Source organism: Rhinolophus ferrumequinum, chromosome 17, assembly GCF_004115265.2.
Source record: "Rhinolophus ferrumequinum isolate MPI-CBG mRhiFer1 chromosome 17, mRhiFer1_v1.p, whole genome shotgun sequence".
Taxonomy (NCBI): domain Eukaryota; kingdom Metazoa; phylum Chordata; class Mammalia; order Chiroptera; family Rhinolophidae; genus Rhinolophus; species Rhinolophus ferrumequinum.
Window position 1 is genome coordinate 9461411 of NC_046300.1, and position 19786 is coordinate 9481196.

The window sequence follows — 19786 nt, forward strand, 5'->3', positions numbered from 1 at the left end:
GCAAAATAATTAGTCTTCTCCAACCTAGACAGATGTGAGAGGGTAGACCTGATCAAAGTTTATAGGTTATAAACAATTAAATTAGGTTTACCCAAATCCCTGGTGACTAGGTAGTTATTTTATAATATGTATTCAATTAAAACTTGGACTGTTGCAAAAAAGCAGGGGGTTTTTTTTGGTGTACATTACCTCTGGCTGAGCAGAAAGTTCTCTTAGAAGATGACAATTCCACACAAACCGCTGATCTGCCTAAGAGAGAAGTTTTAAAATGAATAAAATATCTCCTGCCAAGGTGAGTTTCCACAGAAGGAAAACTAAGACAATCACTGTTTCCACCTCGTGGCTAGAAACAGGTCTCTCTGACATGCTCTAAACAGAACTTCCCTTTCCTCTCAAGTCTGCCCCTCCTCTGGGTTTGCCTGTCTCGTTTCCTCAAGCCAACGCTGCTGGCCCCGACAGAAACCTGGGAGACTTTCTTCTCATTACTTAGTCAACTGGCAAGTCCTGAATCTCCTTCCAAATTCATCCTTTCTTCTATATATCTACTCCTATCACCCTTGGCCAGCACTTGACTCAGCCTAACAGCTTCCCTTGCCTAACGTCTTGGCCGGGCCCTGCCCACCGATTCCTCCACAGGCTGCCAGCAGGAGTCCTCTAACATGATAAGTCTCCGTCTGCTGGAAATTCTTCACTGGCTTTCTGTCATCTACAGAACCAAATCTTCTGGGTGGTGAGCACACAATGTGATATACAGATGATGTATTATAAAAATGCACACTTGAAACTTATGTAATTTTACTAACCACAGTCACAGACTGGTTCGCATGGCCTAACCAGTCCTGGGATCTGGCAGCCCAGAACTCTGATCTCATCTCCGGCCATTTGATTTGCAAACTATAAATATAGAAGAAGCTCCTTCAATAACTCAGTAGATTAACCAATTCTCTCTCCATTCTCTCTATAAAACACAAAAACTGACACACACCCCCACCCCAAGCTGGAAGTCCCAGGGAGTGGCTCTTGCACTCAGCCATAGCCGATGAATGGTACACCTCCCAAGACTCAGGTGTGTGTTCCCCATCGGTCTGTCCCAGCTGTACTTGTTATTTATCGCTACACCATTTAACTATTTTATAAATCAATGAAATGTGACTTACAAACTGTTTCTATAAAGCTGAATGATTTGGAATTTAACTAGATAAAAGGCAAGATGCTACAACAAAACTGTTGTTGAATTACAAGTGGGAATGGCAACTATAAAAGATGAGAGAAACATACTAAAATTCTATAGGATTCTGTAAAAAGATTGCTCTGTGTCAAAAATCTTTATGGATGTAATTTATCCACAAAAGACAATTAGGAATCACGGAATAAAAACAAAGAAAAGCCTATGATCTTACATCAAAAAACTGACCAGGCAATGTAAACTTTTAAGATAAAACGTTTAAGGTATGTGTGGTGCATTTATCACTTTTATGATTCCCTATGTTAACTTTAATTGACTCTTGATTAGCTGACAAAAATTCCCTTTCCCATCCCCACAGATGTGATGGCTTCTTTTTCAGTTTAGCCTAATATTGTCACCGTCTCTGCCTGGAACCCTCCGTCTCCCACTGTCACATGACCAATAAGGCCTATTCATTATTAAGTCTCAGCTCAAAGGTTACTTTGTAAATTTGTCCCTGACACCCCTAGACAGAGTGAGACCCACCTTCCTTCAGGATACCACTACACTTTGGTACATACTCCATGACAGTAATTGTCTTGTTTTGTGATTGCTCAAACTTCCGTTCCCCAATACACTGCAGGCTGCCACAAGGCAGGAGCCATGTCCTTTCATTCTGTGTCCCCAAGTGGCTACTACAATGCCTGGTACATAGCACGCATTTGAAAGACATTTGATAAACAAATGGGGAATGCAGCAACTCCTTTTAAAAGCAAAAGTCTCTTTGTAGTTATCAAGCCAAATTTCTTGATTATTTAACTTTACATCCATATTTATACCTAAGCCTACATAAATTTTACTAGATTATAGAGTATGAAATCTTAAAAAAGCCAGTCAACTAAAATACGGATTTGAAATTACCATTTTTATTAGTCAAAACTGGTCAATTGCCAAACTGGTCAATTACTGGCAATTTCATAGGGTCCAACCTAATAGGTAACTGACATCAACATTTTAAATTCTGTCTGCCTCCAAACACATCTAAGATTTGTTAATAAAACAATCAAGGCAGTAATTATCCATGTTCCTGAACTGCAGAAATTTTAAGTTGAAATAATTTGAGGCCCAGTTTTAAAGATACACTCATCTTAAGAAAAAGAAAAAAGAAAAATAACAGCCTCCCCTTAAACAAAAGGATATTTTTCAAGTTCTTAAGTCAGTAGTTGTTACTTTTCTAAGCTGCAAAAACTATAAATACCACTGCAGAAACAACATCACCTGTTGGAACATTAATTTTACAAGCATAATTGCGTTACTAAGGCTAATAACTTTTATACTATACAGCAGAGAGGGCTTGTTTAGACTGGATTTCTGACTACCTACATCAGTGTTTCTCGGTCCTGTCAGTGTAACATATACCAGTTGTGGGGTCCTGAACTTGAGATTGTAATGTGTATTTGAGACATGGTATGTTTCCCAAGCCCCATACATGATCCTGACACAGCCAAAATTGGGAAAAATCAATATGTATTTTTATGGACAAAACAGAGATATGTCCCTTAAAAAAAAAAAAACCGAAATAAGTAAAAATAACTGACAATTAAACTTACCCTTTCCAAGAGACTCATTTCTTGAAATTCTGGACTAGTGTTGGACAGCCGCTGCAAAGTGTGGGTCAAATCATATGTGGTTGAAAAGTAAAACCCATCCACACTCAAGACATGGTTTATCATTCCTAGGAAGGTTTTATTATCTTGTAACTATAAACAAAGGAGAGGAAAAAAAATCAGTCTATCTCAGACTTGAAAAGGAATCTGTCAACATGAAAAAAGAAGGAAAATAAAAACCTGTTAAGTCCAGCCCTGTTAAACTCACATAAGGACAGGGCTGGGGAGGGAGACGCTCACCATTTCCCCAGGACCGAGGACAGTTCCTGACACAGACGACGCTCAATACATAGTGTAAGATGTTATTATATTAATTGATTAGGCAGAACTCCTGCCCTTTGGTATCCTTCACAATTTTGACAAAGCATCACCATCTTAGGTTATGACCTACTGTGTGCCAGACACTTTACACAGATTCTCTCTCATTTTCAAAAACAACTCTGTTACATTTAAATTAGCGTAATTATCTTCATTTGACAAATGAAAAACATAAATTCACAAGGAGTCCAGTAACACAGAAAGTAAGTAACAAGAGAATAATATCATCCTCATTCTTAAGGAACTTTACTGGTTAGAGGTGGATGGTAAGTAAATCAGAATTCTTTTTTTAAAAAACAAAGATTAAAAGGGAAGTACCATAAAAGTTATATTTATCTTTATTTTCTGATCATTTTAGCTGGCTTTCCCAATGAATACCAAGATTGACATCTGTTTTTATTCTTGTTTTAAAAAATAACTGTTAATGTTTGGAAACCATGAAACACAACCACTTCATCATTAATGTTGACAAATTCATCTTCACTACGACCTTGGGCTGTGCACCTAGAGTCTCTTGGGCAGTGACAGTGTCAGCATTCCCACGGTCAGCTATTTCTTCTATACCTCATTTATGTTCGATTTGAATTCCACTTCTACTTGTCACTTTTGGTTTCTTTGTGCTTTCATGTTTGGTGGCTAGTTCTTTAATTAATATACCACAAATGAAATATAAATCACGTTTTTGAGGGACTGATAACTGAAATCTGTGTATACAGGAATCGTGCAAAAGAACTGAACACATATACAGACACATACAGTAACATGTGGCGGTAAAAGTGAAGAAAACTTTCTGTGGAAAGAGGGAATGAGATAGAATGAGTGGAACTTCAAAGGTATCTAATATTTTATTCTTCACAAAAAGGATATGAAGTGAAATCCAGGTGTTGAGACATATGCAATTTCTGCTCGTCCTTTTCCCTCCATATGAAATTTCATAATTTAAGAACTCAGTCAGTTTTCTTTTTAAAAAGAAACCAAGAGAAATAAAATATATGAAGAATTTTTTCATACATTTTATGGCTAGGTATATAGGTATGTACAGTGACCTTGCTCTATGGGTTGCTTAAATAATCAGACTTAAAAAATCCATCAACATTCTTTGTATTCCACCTCCCTCCCGCCACCTGCATGGTACTCCTTTGGGTTTTACCATTAGTTAAGTGTTTTCATTTCTTACCTGAATATCAGTTAAGTGCAACATGGTCTTCTTATAAGAAAGGACATCAAAATCTGTTGCTTTCCAGATTACATGATTGAAAAATTCACCTATTTTTGTCTTTTTCGTAATGACAATTAGATAATTTCCTGCAAAAAGCCAAGCAAAACTCACATAAATATAAATAAGTCATCTCTAAAGCCAAAAGCAGCAGTCCTTATTGTTTAAAAGTCTAAAAACTGGCAGAATGATACTGTATTGTGCTATCTAACTCAAAGGTCCATACTTTCTTTTTAAAGCAATCTTACAATTTATGAATAGGAACACCAGCATATTATTTAGAAAAATTCCTATCAAAAGGTCAAATTTTTTTCTCAACAAGATAAAACCAAAAGCTTTTGGTAGCCAGAGCAGTCACCTTAGCAGATGAAAGGTAGGGACAGAAAACACTTCTCTCCCCCGTCATCCCCAAGACAGACAAGCTTCTGCTAATACATTTCCCAGTGTGTTGCTTAAAGCGCCATAGGTCATGAGATCTGCCCGCTGCAGAGCAATGGTCCGTCTACGCCCCTCCTGTTTCCTTCGTGTCATTCTAAACGGCAATGTGCTGAGGCAGTATAACTAGTGATTACTGCAGCATTACGGACGTCCCGGCTACCACAGTTCACCTTACGAGTTTTCGATTTTACAGTGGTGCAAAAGCAACCCTCATGCAGTAGCAACCGTGTTCCCATTTCGGAATCGGACCTTTGTCGGGCTACGGCTCCATCCGCGGTACTATTCTCTCACGATGCTGGGCAGCAGTGAGCCCCAGCTTCCAGTCAGCCACGGGATTACGGGGGTAAACAACTGATAGGCTCCACTGTAGTCACTGCGTTCTGCCCAACTGTGGCCTAATGGGAGCGTTCTGAGCATGTTCACGGCAGGCTAGGCTAAGCTATGATGGCCGCTAGGTGAAGTGTATTAAATGAATTTTCGAGGTACAGTACTTTCAGCTTAGTTTGGGTTTGCGGTGACGCAACACCCCTGTAGGTCAAGCAGCATCTGTACAAAGACGAGTACTCAGGACCAAGGAGCCATCACAGCGCCACGCACCGCATCCCAACGCTGACCCTGGCCACCTCCTCCTCCCACAAACAAAACAGGGTACGCCCTTCCCACTAAATGAATTCTTAGGCTCTGTTCAGGGCTCCATCCCCAAGGGTCCTCCCTGGAAGTTTTCCTAGGTATGGCTTTCTGCTAGAGCTCCTCTCGCGGCTGCACTACAGTAATTTACTACTTAAATGCCTCTCTCACTAGACTGTCAAGTGCAGGACAAAAGGACTTGCATCTTTTACAACTCAGCTTCTAGCACCGTATCTGATAAAACAGGAATTTTTAAAAAGTTCAATAAATGAAATTTAGATCAACAAAATCACTTTCCTAATAACGCAGAACCAGGCAACATGCTCTAACAGGCGCTATGTCATATTCAACTCAGCATGGGGTTGAAGGTAGGATACTCTCCTCCAACAACGCATGAAAATTTTTCTTTTCAGAATTTATGAAAAATGTCTAGTTGACTAGGGATTTCAACTCTAGCTGAAATAAAACCAAAAACAAAACTGCTTTTTAATAGAACCTCAGGCTGATAAATTTAACCATTTGCCATTTGGGGTATATTATTTTAAAAAATTAATAACAAATACCTAATCTATAGGTTTATTGTCTAAAGCATGGTATGAAGTATGTCTTCATCTTATATTCTAAGTGTCAATTTATTACCGTCTTTCCCCATCTTATTTTTCCTTACCTGCCACCAGATGGATTGTGCCCAGTATACCAAATATTGGTCTCGTGACAGCTGAAGGAGGAATATCTTTCTTGACTTTGAAAGGAAAAAAAAAAAAAAAATCACATAGAAAATGCTCACCAATACAAAAGCAAATTTAGTGTAATTTTAATAGTTACTTCAACTAAATCAACATCCATGATTTGTTCTTAGAAAGCAATACTCCTTCATTAGTGTAACACCTCCATTTTGGTAGAATTTAAAATAAAGATACCCACATTATATTTAAAGGTCTCTCCCTGTCTAGAATATGGTGTCAAAAGTAACACACTTCAGCATTCTCATCAGGTAAATTGTGGGTTATTTCTAATGTCAATTTTCAACAAAATTTATTTAACCTCTTACCAGAAAGTAAGTCCCTATCCCATTAAGAGGATTAGAAAGTAATGGAAGGAGGGTTGAGACACGATTTTAATCTCAACATACAACTAATGAAATGCAAAAAAAGACTTGCCTACCCACGTCTAAGAATGTGGGGTGTGGAGGCGAAGACCCACGGAAGGTAAGCAGAAGGGAAAGCCCTGCTCTCGGCTGACAGTAATTTACAGAAGTGTGCAGGGAGTCACCATCATCACCAGTGATTTTATCAATAACACCCTTATAAACAAATTCATCTATTCATCTTAGATTACAGGGTTCATTTCATAATTGTTAAACTTTAAGTCGACATGTTTCACAAAAATATTTTGTGGAACTCTAGGGAATAATGCCCCCAAAAAGGAGGTAGGGTCTCCCCGTCAAATAAGCTTCTTCTGACATCCATATTACCATTCCCAGGAAGAGTCAGAATGCCCAGCAGGAGGATAAAAGCTCTGAGAAGGCCTACGGTAAAACAAAGCTGTCCCACTGTTTAATTCACGGTTTCCCAAATTTATGTGGCCATAAAATTTTCTTTCAGTCACAGTTTAATTATCCTCTTGGAATCCATTTTGAGACACTGCTTTAAACCCAAGTTCTTTTCCTTAAAGGCAGTCCTATAATTCTGAATAAAATCTAAAATTCATTTCTGTTTCAGTCAGTAATTCAATTAACTTAGCAATGCTATGCAATAATTAACTAACGTGAGAAATGGGAACACCAGCGCAGTAAAAACAGGTCAGAGCAAATCCTGAATACATGGGGATCATTTGATAAACTTAAATAGATAGGGCTGTAAGTTATATTGACTGGAGAGGAACAGCAATAAAACTATAGAATTCCTAAGAATATATATTGGTTTTCACGGAAGGAAAAAAAACCCTCTTTCCGCGCAGTGGTCTGCATTTCCAAAGATAAAAAGAAACTGGCAGAGACACTGAGTGAGTCCGCCCTCACTATCACGGGCGGCAGGTCAGTCTCTTCATGTGTCTACTGATGAGAGCTTGACATTATCTTTACAGCCAAACTATTAGGTTGACGCAAAAGTAACTGCAGTTTTTGCAATTATTTTTAACCTTCTAAACCACAACTACTTTTGCACCAACCTAATATGTCCATGACTTTTAGCTTTGTCCACTCAAATGGGTCTGTACCTACAAATTAAGTGTCACTGAAAAGTCAAAAATAACTGAAAATACATTCATCCATACTAAAGCTTTTATAAGACACCAGGTTGTATCAATATGGTATAAAGCAGTAGCGTGATTAAACTTTAGGAAAATGCACTAACATGGTTAAAATCAATCAGCTGTCTTGAAAGAGCAGCCACTAAGCAACAGACATAGCAAATACCAAATTATCAAACTGAAAGAGAGCTCTAAGCCCATTTGGTCAAACGAAAACTACATATACGGTACTTAGCATAACCAGATAACCAAGGAAATGGGAATGCATACATAGCTATTCCTTTCTTACATTTTACTATCTTATGCAAAATATTTTCATATTTCGCTTATTCATTCAAAGGATATTTACTGTTTACTGAATGCCTACTCTATGGTTACTCAAATACCGTACTTAAGAAAAAATATAGAACTCTGTCTATAGGTGAATTTTTAAACAAATGAAATATGAAATTCTCAATGTAATATCACATGGTACATTAATGTGTCACCAAAATTGTTTCACATTAATCTAGTCAGAAATTAGAGTTCCACATAATTGGAAAAAAGCTATAAAAAAAGACAAGAAAATTTGTTTTTTATATCCTAGAGAAGCAAAAACCAAAATATAACTGGACAAATAAGATAAAGCTTAGAAACATCATTTGCCTAAAACACAAGTTTTAGTCAGTGATGTTTATATTACTTTTCATTTATTAAATTGTCCTCAGTCTTGAATACTTTAAAAAAACAAAAGTAGCTATTAAAATTCCATGCACTTAATGCTCAAACAACCAACTCACACTCAAAATACCCTAAATCATATAGCTAGAAAGAACTTAGACATCAATAAAACCATTCCTGTTCGAGTACAGATAAGGGAACAAATAAAGAAATAATTATGTTTTTAAATCTTTATAAATAGGAAAATTTTCAAGATTTCTCTTTTCATAAAAAGGATAAAGCATAAAATTAATGCATAAAAATCAAATGACATAGCAAGAATTAAAATTTTATAAGACACTGAGCGATCCACACACTGACACACAGCTGATAGATTTATTTTAATGAATGCAACGTCGGTATGAACTCGTTCTCAGACACTTCTACATCTGGGTATAAAATACCTGCGAGGGTAACCTCTGTGGACACACGGTCGATGATAAGGACATCATCTGCTCCATCATCACAAGCTTCCACATAAAATTTTTCAGGTGTGATATGCCTACGAGAAATTTAAAACCATAAATAAAAACCAAATAAAATGAAGGCTTTTAATAAACTATTTATTATAACAATTTCAGCAGTTTAAATTTGACACCATTTTCCCAGCTTCAGAATAGATGAAGCTGTTATGCTGCCCTTATGTGTTCACTGCCACTCTTTTCATTGCATTTAATGCTGCCAAGATTTTAATTTGCTATAAAGCCACCAATTTGACTTACACAAGAAAATCGTAATAACTTCTAATTTATTATATTCAACATGGTGCAGAAGGCAAGTAGTATAGTAGTTAGGAGTACAATCTATAGAACCAAACTACCTGTGCTGTGTGACATTGGGCAAGTTATTCATCCTCTCTGTTCTTCAGTTCCGTTATCCATAAAATAAAGGTAATACCAGACTCATCAAGTAGTACTGTTGTGAGGCTGAAATGAGCTAATCTTTGATAAGCACTTGGAACAACATCTAACACACAGCAAGCAAGATATGAGTATTAGCTAAAAATACTAAGAAATATTTTAAACAAAACATTTCCAGGAAATCGCTTAAAAATAAACTACTTTAACATTTGGGTGTTTTTTTGTTAGAATGCCACATTAAAAAAATGAGGGAAAAAACCCTCATTCTGCAAAATAAATAAAATAAAGGTGGTAAAATTAGGGTTGGGACAGACAACTCAAAATTTATGCACCTTTGTGAACAGAATTTTGGTTCCTCAGGAGATAAGGAGGATAATTCAGGCTAGCAATTTAAGCCTTGTTAGGGACTGTCTCAGAAAATGTTAACAATGAACAGAAGCAATAAAGTGGAAGTGCAGACTTGCACGTGGGAAAACAATGGAGACGGAGGCTGTGGTTAAAACAGGCCCAGGAGGAAGCGCAGCTCGCTGGGGCTAAGGCTGGCCAGGAAACCAGTCCGTTCAAACCCTCACGACGTATCTTTACTGTTATGAAATCACACTTCAAAAAATTTCTGTCTGTACAACTGCCAATCTGAAGGCTTTTTCCTTTCCTTTTTAAATTCTACTCCCTCTGTTCCACTCCCCTTGCCCATGAAAAATCTTATACAAACCCATACAACCATTGCTGATATCATTTCTTATTTACCAATTGTGTATAAGCTACTTGGTCTTATAGAAACAAGTCCTGAAGCAGAACAAATTAACTGACCACTTTTTGACTAAGTTCTCAGAGGAAAAATCAACCCTAAATTATCCAAATATAACTTACATCCTTTTATGGTTCACCTATATAATTAACTTAATATTAGGCTAGTTCCCTCCATTTGGGGGGAGATGCTAAGGGAATAAAAATCAATTTTACTACACACCAAGCAAAACGCAACAAAGATGACAAATCTGCTTCAAATATGGCAGCCTTCAGTTCAAACCAAATCTTATAATAGTTCATTCCTTTTTATTACAGAATCCTATTCTATTGTATGGGTTTATCACAATTGTTTATCTATTCACTTGTTGATGGACATTTGGCTTGTTTCCAGTTTGGATATTATGAATAAAGCTACAAAGAGCATTCTCGTAGAAGTCTCAAGGCAGACATAAACATGCATTTCTTTTGGGGGACTACATAGAAACAGGATGGCTGGATCATATGGTAGTGGTTTAACTTGTGCAGAGAGGAAAAGAGGGGTTACAGGCACAAGGACACTTTTCAGTGTGGTGGATGTGTTCATTATCTTGACACTGGTGATGGTTTCATGGGTATCAAAATGTGTCAAACTGTACCTTTTAAATATGTGCTGTTTATTGTATATACTTTAATAAAGCTATAAAAAGAAAACAAAGTGAGAGGCCCTGAAACAAAATAAAAGAAAAACAACAGACTTCAGACAATCTACTCAATAAGGTAGTTACTTCTAGTATTAAATCATTTTTTAAAAATCTAACATTTCAGTTCATATCTGCAGAATGTTTTATGCAAGTGTAAGTTGCATTCTAAGAATAAGTCTATAAATTTATCGAAAAGCTACCATATGCTAAGCATTAAACAATGACTAGGAGGTATGTGATACATAAAAACTAAAAAGGAAACAGAAGAAAAAATTGTTTTTATTAAAAAGCAGACCTGAAAAACAAGACTTGTTTATAAAAGCTTTTGAAAGAAAGTGTTGTCTCTAAACCAGATGACATTTTGATAATAGTCCCTCTGCACCCCACATCCCCCCACTCTTCCAAATGCTGTGTTAAGTGCCTGTGCAGGAGGAGATGTCCAACTGCATTGTCTGGGGCTTAAACAGGCTCGCGACCTGAAGTCATGTGCAATGCTTTCATACAGTGGCTGGTGCTATCACGGAACCTCCTGTCCCAACTCTAATGTCCTAGGAAACTCCAGGAGGTCTTTTCATAAGGTTCAAATGAGTAACAACAACAAAAATCTCTCCTCTGTTACCTTATTTTTAAAATAACGATTATAACACTGTCAAGAAACAGTCCGTTACCAATGCTGTTTTAGTGTTAAGTCAACTACCAACCATCCAGAATTACAATCAACACATGCAAACCATGTTTATATGGGAAATCATAAACCTCTAATCAAACACTACTTCAACAAATTTTAAGAGCGTTGTGTGAGTAGTGACACCGAAAGGCCTCAAGATTTGCAGTAAAACAAGCGGTTCTCCTCCTGACTTTGCTGTTACAGCTATGGAATGCGGCCGGGTTATGAGTGTCGACCCCATGCCAGGTCCTTTTTAGGCACCAGTGGTACAAAGTCCCGGGATTACGGTGCTTACATTCTACTAGGAAAGACAATCAATATGCGAAGAAGTAATTCAGTGATTTCAGACAGTGGTAAAGACGATGAAGAAAATACGGAGTGTAAAAAAGCTCCTGACACCACTATGATCAAAGAGAAGAAATCTCTATCCTTGATTAAGCCTGGGGATGAACCATGAGAATTAAACGAGCACTTATGAAGGGCCGACTCATAGGTACATTGCATCATTAACAAAAATATCCTTTCACACAGAAGGGAGACAAATTACAAATTTTCATGACAGGACACTGAACGGTTATTAAATGCACACTTTAAAGAAATAATAAAATGGAAGGCATTGATTGATATCTTTGTCACACGAATATCTGAGCAATTTAGTTTTGATAGGAAGATACTGGAATCAAATTATATCCCAATTTAAACATATTTTATTTGAACATATATAACTGGGATGCATGAACAGCAACATACTAGCTATATAGCTATGCTTTAATTCTTACGTATCCTCAATTGTATTAAGCTGATAATTAGGTATAACTATTTGAATAATGCTATTCCAAAAAGTAAAAATACCTAGGTTTCACATTTTTGCCACACAATTACAGTGAAAAATATGCCTTCCTCATCATAATACTTTCTTAATACTTTAAGAAATACTTAATACTTTAAGTTTATTAATACTTTAAGACCTAAAATATCTGTCAATATATCTGGATAGAACTCAAACCAATGTAAATCTGTATGTTTATAAGAAATCAATTTTTCAAGCAAAAACAGTACAAAAACAAATCTGAAAAAAAAAGTTATATTCCAATAAAGAAACCAGAGCTGCACATTAGGAGTAACCCTCACCCAAACATCAAGACTATATAAAACAGCTCTGATTTATCAATGACAAATGCTCTGGCATAATAACAAAAGTGAATAAAAATTACAAATGAATGTCTTTCTTGATTTATTTGTAAAGATATGAGTCTAGCAGATCCTGCTCTGTAGGATCAGCCCCTGCACAACAACCCTTCCACTGTAGTCAAGGCCAGTCCTCACAACCAGTGAGCCCCAGGGTCAGTCCCTCCCATTGATAAGCAATTATCAACCAAGGCTCAACTACAGGAGGAGGGCACACACAACCTACAAAAGGGACACACCTAGAGAGCGTGGCTCAGGTGACCAGGAAGATGTGCCACTGAGCCGCACAGCACACCTACTACATAAGGCTACTCTACTAAGACTGGAGGAATAGCAACCCTACCTAACACAGAGAAACAAACACAGGGAGGCAGGCAAAAATGGGGAGACAAAGAAACATGTCTCAAATAAAAGAACTGAACAAAGCGCCAGAAAAAGAACTAAACCAAATGGAGACAAGCAACCTACCAGACTCAGACTGGTTATAAGAACGTTCACTGATCTCAGGGAGAACTTTAGGAGATAGGAAACATAAAAATGGAGATAGAAAACATAAAGAACCAGTCAGAAATAAAGAATACAGTAACGGAAATGAAGAATATAGTACAGGGAATCAACAGTACATTAGATGAAGCAGAGGATCAAACCAGCGATGTAGGAAATAATAGTAGCAGAAAACACCCAACCAGAACAGCAAACAGAAAAAAGAATCAAAAACTGAGGAGAGTTTAAGAGGCTTCTGGGACAACATCAAGCATTCCAACATTCACATTACGGGGTACCAGCAAGAGAAGAGGGAGAGCAAGGAATTGAAACCTATTTGAAGAAATAATGACAGAAAACTTCCCTAACCTGGCGAAGGAAATAGTCATATAAGCCCAGGAAGCACAGAGAGTCCCAACCAAGATGAACCCAAAGAGGCCCACACCAAGACACATTATAATTAAAATGTCAAACGTTAAAGACAAAGAGAGAATCTTAAAAGCCACAAGAGTAAGGCAGTTAGTTACCTACAAGGGAGATCCCGTAAGAATGACAGCTGATTTCTCAACAGAAACTTTGCAGGCCATAAGGGATTTGCATGAAATATTCAAAGTGATGAAAGGCAAGGACCTACATACAACCAAGATCACTCTACCCAGCAAAGCTGTCATTTAGAATCCAAGGACAGTTGAAGAGCTTCCCAGACAAGAAAAAGCTAAAAGAGTTCATCATCACCAAACCGGTATTATGAGGAATCTTAGAGGGACTTCTTTAAGATGGGAGGGGGTTAGGGATGGATGAAAAGGGGACGGGATTAAAAAGTACGAATTGGTTGTTACACAGTAGTCATGGGGATGCAGGGTATAGCATAAGGAATACAGTCAATAATAATGTAATAACTAGGTATGGTGCCAGATAGGTACTAGGTCTGTCCCGGTGATAGATGGGAATGGGGTTGAGGGCTGAGTGAAAAAGGTGAAGAAATTAAGAAATACAAATTGTTAGTTACAAAAGTCAAGGGGAGGTAAAGTATAGGGAACATAATCAATAATATGGTTAAAAACTATGTATAATGCCAGGTGGTACTAGTTAGAGGGATCGCTTCCTAAATTATATAAATGTCTAACCACTATGCTGTACACTTGAAACTAATATAATACTAAATGTCAACTCTAATTGAAAATTTTTAAAAGGGAGGAAAAGATCAATAATCTTGTGATAGCGTGGTACAGTGTCAGATGGTTGCTGGACTTATGGTGATCACTTCTTTAGCATAGGGAATAAAATCAGTAATGTGGTAATAACACTGTATAGAGCTGGATGGGTACTGTTGAATAACTATGATGTACGCCTGAAACTAATATAATATTGTATGTTAGCTATATTTTAATAAATCTTTAAAAAATTAAAAAAGACGAGTCCATAACAAGAAAAAAGCTTTTAATACAAAAAATAAGTTAGCTTTAGAAAGACAGCATGAGGTGTTACACCCTGCCATTTTTACTTTGCATAGCTACAAGTGTGAACAATGAAACTGCTGACAGAATGTACTGCAAATCAAGAGTTTTATTGTAAAAGTGACTGTGGTAAGCAGAATTCTAAAGATGTAACCCACCCCCAAGATTCCCATCTCTTGATGATCCATTCAATCTCAGTACTGCCCTGCGGACAGAATGAAGGTTACTAATCAATTGGCCTTAAAAAAGAGAGATTATCTTGGATTGTTGGGGTGGGCCCAAAGTCATCACACTAGCCCTTAAAAGCAGACCACACAAATGCAGCAGGTAGGGAAGGACGGATTTTAATCATGAGAAGGATTTGACAAGCTGTTGATGGCTTCTGAGATGTTGGGGCGACATGCAAGAACAGGAGAGAGGTCTCTGGAAGCTAAGGGTGGCCCCATGCTGACAGCCAGCAAGGAAACAGGGACCTCGGTCCCACGACCACAAGGAACTGGATTTGGCCAACTCCCCGAATAAGTCTGTAAGTGGATTCTCCTCCCACCCCAGTCTCCAGTATGAAACGCAAGCCTGCTGACACCTTGATTTTAGCCCAGTGAGGCTCGTGGTGGACTTCTGACCTACAGAAACTATGAGATATTACATTTGTATTATTTTAGTCTCGAAGTTTATGGTAATTTGGCACAGCGGCAACAGAAAACTAATACAGTATTCAAATCCCCTATAGAATGAAATAAGCTTCACAATAACCTCTGGCCAAAACATACCCATAAACAGACACACCTTGTCTTCCTGGCACTAAGGAATGACATGCATCCCTCAATTCAGTTTTGTGATACCTGATGTTAGGGGTTCCAGGTGATGAAACTTTTTAAACACCATTTTTATTGGAAATTCTTTAACTTAAATGTTATTAAACGAAGGTTTTCCCTTATTTCTTAATCTAAGCATTAGTAGCAATGTATTCTTGACTGACTTGGGTACATTTTGAACACATCCATTTCTGTGCCATCCTAACAAAAGATGATGCCTTCAAACTCTAGTAATATTGTACGGTTAACAAAAAGTTACGGTTTGTAAACTCTTACAAACCCAGTTTGAATCCCAACTCCATGCTTACTATCACAAGTCCCTGAACAAACCACCGAACTTGCCAGCTCAGCCTTCTCTCCATTAAAAAGAGGTAAGTGATAGGTAAGGGGAAATCACAGAATGAACAAGGTAGGCCCAGCGCTGAGGAGAGCCGCCACGAAAGGGTGGCCTCACTGTTCTACAAAAGGACCTCAGACCACTGGGTTTTGTTTTCTAATTCTTCTGCTGTCTTTGGTCTCTTGAAAAAGCCATGGCCGATGCTCCCACTCCGCTGCTTTAGTTTTACATCTGAGACAAAGTTAACAGGCTTCAGATAAAGTCTGAGGAGGGCTACACAGCTCTGACCAGAGTGAAGCCCACGGGTTTTATTACATCCATTTTCTTCATCTTGCTCAGGGGCCTACGTTCTTCTAAGTTCACAGCTGTACTTGGTGGGACAGAGTTAGCACAATTTATTTCTCCACACAAATGGTGTGTTACCTCTTTATTAATGTCATTCTTAATATTGAAAGATGATTAATCGACATACAATTTCAGAAATCAAATCCCTCCACTTTTTGATACAATGCACAAAGCTTACATCTAAATACACAGCCAACAGAGAACGGCATGTTGCTTTCCCTCCTCAATACACTCTGACTACCTTTATATGAATGCATTTAAGCTTCTCGCCTGTAAAACTTCTATAATGAAAATAAATTATTTGAATTAAATCAATGAATTGAAAAGTCACCCTTGTTTCCACATACAAGTTTTGGTGTATAGCATAATAGATACCTTTCAGGCAGTGATAATGTATTTATTGTACAATCAAGTGTTTATAAGAGCAAAAGAATCTCCTAATTAAATTTTAACATATATAAAATTACATAAAATATATACATATAAATATATTTATAAAATACTATATATGGAACAAAAAGGTATCTGTATTATAAGCAATTAAAAGGTCTTTCCCAACTTGGCATTTAAATTTAAAGTTGATCTGTAAAAGTATGAGAACATTGTTGAAATAGACACATATTAGATAAAGACTTTAAATCATATGCAAAAAATATACAGCTACAGAACCAGGCCTTTACTAACTGCTATACTCCTGATAATCACACAGTTAATGAACTCACTGTGTGCTTAGAGTCTTTAAAATTACAAAGTTAGAAACTGAAATTCTTTTATAAGAAGATGAAACATACAAACACTTGCAGTTTGGACAGACACACTTGAAACGAGAAGATCAACAAATTAAAATTGTAACTGAAGTAGAATGGAACGAGGACCTTCCACAGAAAAAGCCTTGGTATTCTTCCAGAAGATGAAGTCTAGGGAGTAGGAACAGGTGGGTGCGGGCTGTGGGGCAGAAACCAGTCATTCAAGTGCAGGTATGGAAGAAGACAAGCACCTGGAAACGGTCTACTTAACAAAGTCACCACAAAATCTAATTGCCTATGTGGTGAGAGCCAATGAAGTGCACTCCAGAGACTCGGCAGTAGAAAGCTGAAAAGCCTGGAGAACTAGAAGGGAAAGGTGACAAGGACTTGAATGGGGTGCGGTGGCGAGTGAGGAAGTACAAAGTTTACATAAAGCGTCATCAGCCCCCACCCAACAGTGTCCAGGCACCTGCCCTCCCTTACCTGGAGATCGAACGCTTAGAGCTCCGCACTCCAGGTACCAGGCAACACTAAGGACCCTGGTGAGAGCGCCAAGTGAAGTGAAAAGACACAGAGAAGGGGGTCTGCTCATAGACTGGAACAATCACCCAACCCTCTTCCTCTACCAGGTTCCCAGAATGCTGGTGGCCAAGCATCCCTGTCCCCAAAATCCCCACAGGAGCTTTGAATTCAGTCTCTGAAGAAATGTATTGGTCCAAAAGAAAAGACCTGCATCTGCTGGCATTTCACCAGCACCACCACCAGCACCACCAGCACCACCAGCACCAGCAGCACCACCACCACCACGACCCCATGAAAGAGTTCAGTTCCCGCACAATCACTCTACAGGTCAAGCCATCAGTTGACAAGTCTTGACCCACAAACACACCTTCCAATCAATTTTTTAGTGCATTTTTAAACATGAAATGACAACCGAGGATCACCAGGTATTTGAGGAAAGCTTCCATCACAAAAGACAGAGACCAAAACAGAAAAATAACTTTGGGTAAACTATCCTGAGAACAAGCTTTGGAACACCTTCATAATTGACAGCTTCACAGAAAAGACAGTATTCATGAAACAAGAGTGCTACAAAAAATAAAGAATTCAGAAAGCAAGAACATGTTCTTGGCTGAAAGCGGAAATGATCATATTCAACAAGAGGACTGGACGATAAAATGGAAGAACTCTCTCTGAGAATAGAATAAAAAGAGCTGTAAAACAAGAAAGCATAGGAAGAAAGAAAGGGGGAGAGAGAAAGGAGAGTGAGAAAGGAAGTGGGAGGTAGAAGAGGGGAAAGAGAGAGAGGCTGGATCCAGGATGTTCAACATCCATTTAGCAGGAATTCCAGAAGAGCACGCGAGAAAAAGGAAAGAAATTATCAAATAGTGCAAAACAAAACAAAAAATCCCTCAAACAAAAGATAAGTTTCCAGACAGAAAAGGCCCACCAAATAAATGGAACACACACACACACACAACATAAAACCTCAAAACATCATACGGAGACAATCAATCCTAATATTTCCAAAAAGAAAAAAATCAAGAGAACAAAGCACTGAAATATTCAACAACTACACTACTGGACTATTCAACAGCAAGGTCTTTAAAATTCTGAAGGATAATAATTTCTAAGTGAGAATTCTATATGTAGCCAAACTATCAAACAAGTGCAAGGATGGAATAAAAACATTTCCAGATGTGCCATGTCTCAAAAGATACCCCTCTTTCACTCTTTCTTAGAAAGAAGGAAAAGTTTGTTTCACAAAAATGGAGTAAATCGAGCGTTACACTTGGAATTCAAAACAGGAGAGAAGTGAAGGAAATTCTCACGATGATGGGGAAGGGCGGTTCCAGGACAACAGTTATGCAACAGGCACGAAGAACAGCCAGTGCAGGTTAAAGCCGGGGGTAGAGGGTCCCAGAGGTAAGTCTCAGAGAAGGAAATAAATTGGCAGATATCTGATATGTTTAAAAGGAGTTTTATTGCTGCTACAGATACTTAAGATTAATTAGTGATAGGTACGTTGAAAAAATAAAAGTCAAGTAAATAAAAAGGAAACAGGCACTTTTTAATTCCAGGGAAAACAGAACATTTTTATAAGGAAATATAAATATACTATTGACTTCATTTGAACCATATCTACATAACCGTAACAATATGAACACTGAATATCTTACCATAACTATAGTGAGAGGAAAGAAGAGAAAGGTATAAAAGCTCCTTCTTCTGAAGTAGGAAGTTATTAGAAGGCTAAAACTGAAAAAAACCAGGAAACAGGAGTGTAAGCATGTTGTTTCGAAGTGTGGAGTGAGATACTAGAAGAAATCACTTAAAAAGCAGAAGGCAACGACCCTGGGGCAGTGGGATTTGGAGGGCAGAGGGGTGCTAGTGTCCTCTCTTATTGTAAGTTTTGTGTACGGTTTACTTTTAAATCACATACATGCATTAGGTTAAAATAAAAATTAAGTTTAAAACCTGTGTTAAAATAAGAAAAAATAAAAGTAACTGTGGATCAACGCAGAGAGTTCCGATACAAGGGCCCTGGGACTTTTGCTGGATGTTCCTTACCTCGCAGAGAGACGCTGCTAAGTCGCTGGTGCTGCCAGCAGGCTAGTCTGATGGCATTACTGAAAATGGCCTAAGAATTGGAGTGATGAAGATAGGAAGAGTAAGTGCCAGCTCATCAACATTTCTAAGAGTAATGGTAAGGAACGGCTCAGAATCCCACTAATCCTAACAGCAGGTGGCATCGCCGCTCAGTCACCTACACATTCTTTTGCTATCTTCTCCTTTCTCTCTCCTTCCATTTCCCACCATTCTTTAATTGGCCATAACATTAATCTGAAATATATTTATTTTATGAGGTAAACTTTATTCTGTTAAATTTTATGCTCCCCAGATTTTATTTCCAAAGCTAGTGAAATTAACTTTAACTCTTCAGCACTTACCCTCAGAAACACTTGCGTAAATAACCAGTGGTATAATTTTTGCTGGTGTGTATGGTTTCATTGTTATTTTTGTTTTTACTCTTCACCAAATAGGCCACCAAGTCTCTGCAGACAAGGACCCTGGGCT

General features: G+C 37.8%; 1 protein-coding gene across 2 annotated transcripts in view; it reads right to left on the bottom strand.

Annotated features, from left to right (window-relative positions):
• SACM1L (SAC1 like phosphatidylinositide phosphatase) overlaps positions 1-19786 on the bottom strand; it is a 52625-nt gene that overhangs the window by 26345 nt on the left and 6494 nt on the right. Inside the window, exons 2-6 of one of the 2 annotated variants that reach the window (XM_033132196.1) lie at positions 8785-8882; positions 6099-6173; positions 4328-4455; positions 2776-2925; positions 190-249 (exon numbers count right to left, since the gene is read on the bottom strand). In XM_033132196.1, the coding sequence (XP_032988087.1) occupies positions 190-249; positions 2776-2925; positions 4328-4455; positions 6099-6173; positions 8785-8882 (511 nt within the window). Of the gene's footprint in view, positions 1-189; positions 250-2775; positions 2926-4327; positions 4456-6098; positions 6174-8784; positions 8883-19786 lie in introns of those variants that run through there. The other variant, XM_033132197.1, reaches the window with a different exon arrangement.